The sequence below is a fragment of the Quercus lobata genome, chromosome 8 (assembly GCF_001633185.2).
Source record: "Quercus lobata isolate SW786 chromosome 8, ValleyOak3.0 Primary Assembly, whole genome shotgun sequence".
NCBI lineage: Eukaryota > Viridiplantae > Streptophyta > Magnoliopsida > Fagales > Fagaceae > Quercus > Quercus lobata.
The window spans coordinates 52641309-52650850 of record NC_044911.1 but is presented as its reverse complement, the minus strand read 5'-3'; the positions used below and the strand labels follow the sequence as shown (position 1 = coordinate 52650850).

General features: G+C 38.0%; 2 protein-coding genes across 2 annotated transcripts; one reads left to right on the top strand and one right to left on the bottom strand.

Moving 5' to 3' along the window:
- On the top strand, nt 1–4087 carry LOC115957320 (probable leucine-rich repeat receptor-like protein kinase At5g63930). Its single transcript, XM_031075541.1, has 4 exons — nt 1–764; nt 1435–1695; nt 1795–2655; nt 3136–4087. The coding sequence occupies exons 1-4, from the start codon at nt 335–337 to the stop codon at nt 3615–3617; spliced, it is 2034 nt and encodes a 677-aa protein (XP_030931401.1). The 5' UTR covers nt 1–334; the 3' UTR covers nt 3618–4087.
- A 1086-nt stretch (nt 4088–5173) lies between these two features.
- LOC115954676 (pentatricopeptide repeat-containing protein At2g45350, chloroplastic) lies at nt 5174–7429 on the bottom strand. Its single transcript, XM_031072596.1, has one exon. The coding sequence runs from the start codon at nt 7284–7286 to the stop codon at nt 5376–5378; it is 1911 nt and encodes a 636-aa protein (XP_030928456.1). The 5' UTR covers nt 7287–7429; the 3' UTR covers nt 5174–5375.
- Nucleotides 7430–9542: the final 2113 nt, after the last annotated feature.

Sequence of the window (9542 nt, the reverse complement as noted above, 5' to 3'; positions counted from 1 at the left end):
CCACGCACCCATAAAACATTTAAAAAGCTTTACTCTCAGCAAAAAACAAGGACAACCCACGTTTCCCTCCTGTTTTTTCTTCCATTTTCCTTCAAGCCAAACATGTCTGTTCTCTCCTCTTCTGAGATTGGAGTTCTGTTTCTGTCCCTTACTTACCACACTTGACTTCCAAACATAAAAATCCAACATACCCAGATAAGGTAAGACCAGAAAAATCTCCAACATTCTCACAATAAAAGAAGTTTTTGTAAGTTCTCTCTCACTTTGCCACAAAAAATTTCCAAACTTTCCCACAAAGTCTCACACTTTTCCTTCACTTTAGCTCAGAACAAAGATGCCTCTTCCTCTCAGCCTCTACTTTTGTCTCTTCTTTCTCTTCCTCTTTCCCTCTCCTTCCCTTTCCTCTCTCACTGAGCTTCCCACTCTCATGGCTGTAAAGGCCTCTCTGGACCCACAAAACAAGTTCTTGACTTCATGGACCGCAAACACTGATCCATGCAGTGGCTCTTTTGAAGGCGTGGCTTGCAACGAGCAAGGCCTTGTGGCCAATATCTCTCTGCAGGGGAAGGGACTCTCTGGTACATTACCTGAAGCCTTGGCTTCCCTCAAGAGCTTGACTGGGTTGTACTTGCACTTCAATGCTCTGAGTGGGAAAATACCAAAGGGGATTTCCCGGTTGTCCCAACTCAGTGATTTGTATCTCAATGTGAATAATCTCTCTGGGGAGATTCCTTCAGAGATTGGTGACATGTCTAATCTTCAAGGTTTGTTTTGATTTTTCATTGTTTATTTCCATTTTAAGTGAAAGATTCAATCTTGTGTGTATATATATTTAGAAAGTTTGAATGGTTGCTGTTATATCTGGTACTTGCCTCTTATTCACATGTGATTGAGTGAATTGGATGCAGTGGAAAGCTTCAAGCTTGAGTTTATGTAAATTTTCTTAAGTATCTTATCTTTGATCTGAGTTTAATTATTTTATAGAATTTGTTTATAAGTGCATTGAAAGTTTCAATTTAAAAAATATATATTTCCCAATTCGTATTATCTTGTTTTATTCAGTGTTTGGGTTTAATCTAGTATGAATTTGCGTATGCTGGGTCATTTATGAACTCGGTATTTTAGAGAGTAGAGACTGGGTGTAGTGAAAAGCTTTTCATTCTTGCTCAGTGTAGCCTTAGTTTCCATGAATTTTATAGGCATTTGTGTTTGTACTTAGGATCTCTAGATCTGTTATTTCTGTACAGTGATTGCCCCCTAGTTACATAATGTTGAAGTTGAATAAAATGAATTTATAGAAAGTTTCATGTATGTTTAAAATCCATAAGTTAGCTCATATAGTTTGAACAGCATCGTTCAATTTCAGGGGTATTCATATAAACTCAATAATTAAACATAAATGAAAAATTCAATCTTTCTTTTCTTTGTTTGCAGTTTTGCAGCTGTGTTACAACAAGTTGACTGGGAGCATACCAACACAGCTAGGAAATCTGAGGAGGCTTAGTGTTCTTGCTTTGCAATATAATCAATTGACTGGCGCAATCCCTGCAAGTTTGGGTGATTTGCAGATGTTAACAAGGTTGGATTTGAGCTTTAATAGCTTTTTCAGCTCTATTCCGTTAACATTAGTTAATCCTCCCATCCTAGAAGTTCTTGATGTAAGAAATAACTCTCTCACAGGCATTGTCCCTTCAGGTAATATGATCTTGTCCACTGACATCCACTAGTGCTTTTTGTGGAGATGTTTTTGGAAACTTTAATTTAATTTTTATGGCCTTGTGGATGAAAACTCAGGTTTGAAGAGACTGAATGGTGGACTCCAATACAAGAACAATCCAGGACTATGTGGAGTTGGGTTTTCTGGCTTAAATATTTGCAAAGCTACTGATAGTCTAAACCCAAATAGACCAGAACCATTTGAACCTGGCAATCTTTCTTCAAAAACTCTCCCAGAGTCAGTGCCCTTAAAGTCTGACTGTGGCAAAACCCAGTGTTCAAAACCATCAAAATCCCCACAAATAGGTGCAATTTTGGGGGCGATTGGAGTTATTATTGCTTTGGCGGTTATTGGACTTTTCACATTTGCATGGTATCGTCGACGACAACAGAAAATTGGAAGTGCCTTTGACACTTCAGATAGCCGACTTAGTACTGATCAGGTTAAGGAAATCCATAGAAAGAGTGTGTCTCCTCTCATTAGTCTTGAGTACTCTAATGGATGGGACCCAGTATCTAAAGGTCGAAGTGGGTTCTCTCAGGAGGTTCTTGAAAGCTTTATGTTCAATTTAGAGGATGTGGAGCGTGCAACTCAGTGCTTCTCAGAGGTGAATTTATTGGGGAAGGGCAATTTCTCTTCTATCTACAAAGGAGTCCTCAGAGATGGGTCTGTTGTTGCTGTAAAGTGCATTGCCAAAACAAGCTGTAAGTCAGATGAAGCTGATTTCCTGAAAGGTTTGAAGATAGTGACCTCATTGAAACATGAAAGTCTTGTTCGGTTAAGAGGCTTCTGCTGTTCGAAAGGCAGGGGGGAGTGTTTTCTTATCTATGATTTTGTCCCAAATGGGAGTCTGTTGGAGTATCTTGACGTTCAGGGTGGCAGTGGAAAGGTTCTTGAATGGTCCACCAGAGTATCTATCATCAATGGCATTGCTGAAGGTCATTCTATCTCTGTCTTCTTGATTATAAAGCTATTATTGTTATTACTTAATTAAAATTTTGTTTTGGAGTTTGGGGGAGAAAACAGGGGGTATGGCGAGAACATCTTATGACTTGTTTAGTTTTAAAATGAACATAGAAGCATCCAGACAAATTTGTATGTGGATGTTCCATAGAACAGACTAAAACAGTGCTTCTAACTTCCACAATACTTGCAAAGCTGTTTGAAAATGAACTACGCCTAATAAGGAAGGGACACTCCCTGATTTTGGAAGAAGTTAGAAAAGATCTCCTTAAAATGTGACACTCATCAGCTTATTTCACCTTCACAAAAGTTATCAATTGTAGTGGTTCTCAAGTTGTTTTGGTGTTGCTTCTCTACTCAACTATAGTATAGTCTCAAAAATCTTATTTGCTTTATTTCTTGGGAGGGATGGTATCATTACCTTGTTCTAAATTCTGCTATCCTTTCTTGGTCAGGTATTGTGTATTTGCACGGGAATAGAGGAACCAAACCTGCTATAGTTCACCAGAATATATCAGCTGAGAAAGTGCTCATCGATGGACGGTATAATCCTTTGCTCTCAGATTCAGGCCTGCACAAACTTCTAGCAGATGACATTGTCTTCTCCACACTCAAGGCCAGTGCAGCCATGGGATACCTAGCTCCAGAATATACAAACACTGGTCGCTTCACTGAAAAGAGTGATGTATATGCATTTGGTATGATTGTATTCCAAATCCTCACTGGAAAGCGTATAATCACCCAATCGACTCGCCATGGGGCAGAATCCAGCAAATTTGAAGACTTTGTTGACATGAACCTAGAGGGAAAGTTCTCAGAATTAGAAGCAGCTAAACTTGGGAGAATCGCTTGGCTTTGCACCCATGATTCTCCTAACCAACGGCCGTCCATGGAAAATGTGATGCAAGAGCTCAGTGGACCTATTAGCAGCTCTTGATTATCTCTTCTTGCTTTGTTTTTCAGAGACAGAGGGTTAGATGAAGCTGTTACTATAGATGAGGCTGTTTATTAAAAAGGAAAAAAAAGAAAAAAGAAAAAAGAAAAAAAAAAAGAGGCTGTTACTAACTACTTACTGATGTCCAAGCTCTCAGTTAATTAGGTTTTCTTGTTACAGTTGAGTTATTGCTTAATGACCGAAGTTGTGAATGTACGTACTGGTTCTTGTATCTGTGGGAGGACTAGAAGTGATTTGCATTAAACTTTAGCTATGTAAAAGGTAGCTTTCCTTTATTAGCAGAACTAGGTTTTTCTTTTTCTTTTTATTTTTGGCTAAATAAATTGAAGGAGAGGAGAGTAGGTTATTATTATTATTAGCATTAGCAGGACTCGTTATTGAAGTTTTTAGTTTGTACTTTTTTAAAGAAAGTATTTTGCTGCAATGTCATTGATCACTGGCTTGCTGTAGTATGTAACACTATTATCACTTTCTCCCCTTCTGTGAATGGTGATGTTGGTTTCAATTGCAAAACCCCTTAGGGCCTTTTCCTTTCAAATAATTAAATCGGTCACAGTAAATTCCAACACCTTGTATCTCCAACATGTGAAATTGTGATTTTGAAAAAAATATTCTAGAGCTGGTAATGGCCAATTGGAAATGGACAAAATGTATCTTGGAAACAAAGCGGTCGAGCAATTCTAAGTTCCCAATTCCAACCTCAATGCTACGCTCCAAGCCTTTGACACCTTTAAAAAAAAAAAAAAAAAAAAAGTTTTTTAAACTAATGTTTTGGCTCTTTATGTTGGTGCAGTGCTTGGAATCTTGCTTTTTATGAAATCATTCATATTGAATGTATTCTAAAGTTATAGGCTGACATGGTTTATCATGCATCATATGTTCCATATATGAAAACGAACAGTCTCTGAATATAGAGTGATAGGCTTTTTTGTTTTGGCTGTAGTGCCTGTGAATGTTTCTTGTCTTCTTCATTTGTTATGTCTTTTCTGTTTCACCTTTTTATTCCCTATTCAAAGCGTGACAGTACAGTTAAATCATCTATGGTTCCCAGAGTCAGGGAGGGTGGAGAATGATGGTGGTTGTTATGTGGTCAGAATCAACATTTGTGTTTTGCAACCTCATCCACAAAAGAAAACCCAAGGAAAAAGAAGAAGAAGAGTTGATCTTATGATTTGGATGGAATTGCCAAGTTATTGCTAACTTCATTATGAAATAACAAAAAATAAGAAGTTGCTAAATGGCATCAAAACTTGATAAAGGATGAATCTTTTCCCCCAAATAAACCACTGAAGTTTTTCTGGGTAATATATGATTTTAAAACATGCAATCAGATAATATGACTCCTTTCTACAAAACACTACCCTATGTTTGGATGGAGGGAGAGGAGAAGAGAGTGTCCTCTCCCTCCATCTACCTATGTTCCAAACGTACTCTGCACTCTCACAACTAGAATGTTATATGTATGGACTAAGATATGCCAATCCTCCCCAAAAGAAGAGGGAGGGAATTCTACAGAAGGGAATAGGTATTTAAGTGTCATGTTGATAAATTTTCTTTCAATGTGATGCAGATACTTATATTCAGTTTTTAATATGATGCAAAGAATCGTGTCTTTAGGCAATCAACTTTTACACTTTACACATACTATGAACATGGCAGTGAGAGCAAAGTTGGTAAAGGTGGGGCTTCTTTTTAAAAAGTTGCATTCGGCAATTTACTTGTTATCCATAGATTATTAACTCAACTCTGACAATAGCTGGCCCCTGAATTGGGAATCCACAAACTATTTAACATTGAATAAATCTCTGTAACTTGAGGGTGGGACTTATCATGAACAAAAAACTCATGGACAGTTCCCTCGAGTTCAATCCAACTGCAACCAGGAGTTTTCTTTAGGTTTCTTTCTTTCATCATCATCCTAACTCTACTAACATCATTCCACATTCCTTGACCAGCATAAATATTAGACAGAAGTACATATGCGCTTGGATTATTGTAATCCAACCCAATTAGGTAGTTAGCTATGGGCTCTCCAATATTGAAGTTTTCCTGATTTTTACAAGCACCAAGCAAAGTCCTCCAGATCACATCATTTGGCTTGATGGGCATTTCCTCTATTAGTGCCCTGGCTTCTTCTATATGCCCTGAACGGCAAAAAATGTCAACCATGCATCCATAATGTTGCAATTTTGGTTCCACCTTGTGAACTCTTCTCATAAGATCAAAACAAACCAGCCCTTCCTTCACCAAGCCAGCATGGCCACAAGCATTTAACACTCCAATGAATGTAATATCATCAGGTTTTACACAAAGCTTCCCCATTTCCATGAACAAATCAAAAGCCAATTTGCCCAAGCCATGAATGGCCAATCCACCAATCATAGCATTCCAATGATCAATGCTTTTTTCTTCAATATTCTCAAAGACTGACTTAGCATTCCCTATGCTGCCACATTTAGAATACATATCAATGAGAGCAACACCAAGTTTTCCATTCAAAGAGAACCCATTTTCCTCTAGATAGCGATGTAAGGCAATCCCCTTTTCAATGTGTCCTAATTGGGCAATTGCAGAAAGAACAATCAACAATGTGGTAGCATCAGGTATCATTTCACTCTTACTTAACATATCATGAAAAATCTTTACAGCTTCCATGCAATAACCATTTTGAACATAGCCAGCCATCATGGCATTACAAGCAACAACATCCCTTTCTGGCATTCCATCAAATAAACTCCTAGCTACATCAATACTACTTAATTTTGCATACCCATCTATCATATTTGCCCAACTAACCACATCCCTTTTTGGCATCTGATTAAACAAATGATGAGCATTTTCCATCTTTCCATGCTTTACACACCCATCAATCATTGTGTTCCATGAAACCAAATCCCTAGCAGGTATTTTCTCAAACAACTCCCATGCAACATTAAGCCCATCTTTAGATTGTGCATACCCACTAATCATTGAATTCCAAGAAATCAAATTCTTCTCCTCCACCGGCATGCAATCAAACAATTCACGTGCCGCTATAATCATGCCACACTTAACATACCCATCAATCATCGAATTATACGAAACCGAGTCCCGCTTTGGCATTCTATCAAACACTTGCCTAGCAATTTCAACAAACCCACATCTCAAATACCACCAAATCACACAATTCTGCAAAAACACATCCAACCCAAATTCCATTTTCTTCAACAACCCATGAATCTGCATTCCTTCCTTCACCAAACCCACCCGAGAACACGCTTTCAAAACCAAAGAGAAAGTAAACTTGTCCACACAAACCCCATTCTCAAGCATCAAACAAAACATAGCCAAAGCTTGTTTTGGTTCACGCCCATGAGAATACGACTTCATAACCGCATTCCAAAGAAAAGGGTCCTCTTGTTTTCGACGAACTCGAAAAGCGTGGCGCGTAAAGAAGACGTGGCGAGCGAATTCAATGAGATGTGCGTGCGGTGAAGAAATGAAATTGAGGATGATTTTGGTGGTGAGGAAATCGTTTCTGATAAACCCAGTTGTTAAAAGTCTTGCATGGATTTGATTCACGTCGTTTGAAGTTTTGCAATTTGGGAGGAGAGTGAGAGTTGGGAGAGTTGAGTTCCATGGCTGGTGAGGAGAGTTTACGCAGAGAAGCATTAACTTGAGGTGTTCAGTTCAGTTCAGCTGAGAGAGATAAAAACTTAGGACAGAGTATAGAGCTGAGTCTGGTTCTGTACAGCTTTGTTCGGTCTTTCAGGTTTCAACGGCAGAGCCAACCGTTTTTAACGGTCTGCACAGGATAAGCCAACTAGCTGCATAGGTCGTATAATTAAACCTTAAAAAAGAAAGGAAAATGCTAAAAAATGTCCTTAGGGTATTGGTTAAGAATCTAATTAAAGAAAATTTTTATGAGAAAAGAAAAAAAAATAATTAATATTTTGACAGCTTTTTTCATTTCTCATAAAAGTGATGTTAAAACTTTTTTAATTGGATTTTTAATCAGTGTCTTAAAGTCACTCGTTAGCATGATCAAAAAAAAAAAAAAAAAGATTAACTCATGAATCCTACTATACTTCTCTCTCTCTCTCTCTCTCTCTCTCTCTCTTTATTTTTTATTTTTTATTGTATTATAAGAATTGCTTTTGTTGGATGATATATAAACATGTGAGTTTAAATTGAAATTTTTATTAAAATTTGAAAATTTTCAAGCAAATCACCAAAATTGGTGGCTCAACCATCGAAACCGTTGGTCTAGTGGTTGGTTCGTTGGAATTGGTAGTTGGAATGGTGGTTCTAGTGATCAAACCATCGGCAACTATTGTTAGAGTGCTGTCTTAGGTGATCAAACCACCAACACTTCTTGTCAAAATGACAGCTTCGACCACTAGATTGCTGTTGAAATGATGTCTTTGGTTCAACCATCAAAGCGTCTAGTGATTGGTTCGTTGGAATTGGTAGTTGGAATGGTGGTTCCAGTGATCAAACCATCGGCAACTGTTGCTAGAGTGCTGTCTTAGGTGATCAAACCACTAACACTTCTTGTTGAAATGACAGCTTTGACCGCTGGATCGCTGTTGAAATGACGTCTCTGGTTACAAGATTGCCAGAACGGCTTCTTTGGCCATTGGACTACCGACATCGGTCGTCAACTAAAGGTTTAGTGATTGGACCGTCGAAAAGATGGCTTCACTGGAGCGATGTCTTCATGGATTGGACCGTTGTCGAAACGACGTCTCTAATTATTGAATCACTGACACCAGTCGGTAGTCACCAAAACGATGGCTCCAATTATCAAACTGCTAACACCAGTTGTCGGAATGGTGGTTCTAGCCACTAGACTGTCTGTACCAATTGCCCAACCCACTAGATTGGTGGCTGTGTGGGAAGGGAAAACCACTATATGTTTTTGTAAAATGTTGTGGTAGCCCAAGACTAATTTGACGACAGTATTTGTGACACAATTTATTTATACATGGGTTGAGTCTCAAACTTACAAACTAGGCCCCAACTTCACCTAGTTCACTTAGATTCCCAGTGTTTCCCAGTGTTTTGCCCTCTGTCTCTCACTCCCCAGTTTTTCCTAACCCCCTCCCCTCTACCTTCTTCTCCTTCTTATAGTATTTTATTAGTGGGGTCATAATCATTATCTTCCCACTTCCACACACATTCCTATGTTCATTGATTAGAATCCCAATCCTTACAACTTTAGAGGATTTCCTTGGAACTTGTTCCAAATGCTGAAGAGTGTTTGAGGGTGGATCCCCAATGGCACTATCAATCCTTGGCTACCGATCTCACTAGGTTCGCGTTTCACCCCGACCACGTTTTTATCGATTAGCATTTAGCTGACCACTCAAGAGCCTCTCAAGTTGTTGTCCCCTCAGCCATGTTCCCGATCTTGGGGTTGGACCCGCTGTGATAAGGCCCAATGCTAATTCCCCCATGCATATTAAGTTTAACTCGCCTGATGGGCCTTGGGCTTTATGTTGGGTTTTGATCAAGTGGGCAGACATGGTTGCCTGGGCCCAACTCACGCATAAATGTTTTACCAAAATCTTAAAAGTAAAACATTTTATAACTTTTTATAATGATTTTATTGGAAAATATTTTACAAATTTGACCATATTTTACATGTAGACAGTCACTTGAAAATGGGAAAAAAAAAATTTCAAAGAAAATTTTTTATTTCAAAACAAATGGAGCAAATGAGTCCAAACAAATTGATAAACTTGTTTTAATACAAAATTATTAGACTATTAGTTGAACATAATAAAATAGTACATATTAATGAGTTTCTAACATTTTTTTATGAATCGTATCGATTCATGATATAATCTATATTTTTGACAACTATGATTATATATATATATATATATATATATTCCAAGCTTAAATAGGTCTTATAGAGCAGAT

Coding starts and splice junctions, on each gene's coding strand:
- LOC115957320 (XM_031075541.1), top strand. CDS start 335: ATGCCTCTTCCTCTCAGCCTCTACTTTTGTCTCTTCTTTCTCTTCCTC. Junction 765..1,434: donor TGACATGTCTAATCTTCAAG/GTTTGTTTTGAT, acceptor CTTTGTTTGCAG/TTTTGCAGCTGTGTTACAAC. Junction 1,696..1,794: donor CACAGGCATTGTCCCTTCAG/GTAATATGATCT, acceptor ATGAAAACTCAG/GTTTGAAGAGACTGAATGGT.
- LOC115954676 (XM_031072596.1), bottom strand. CDS start 7,286: ATGCTTCTCTGCGTAAACTCTCCTCACCAGCCATGGAACTCAACTCTC.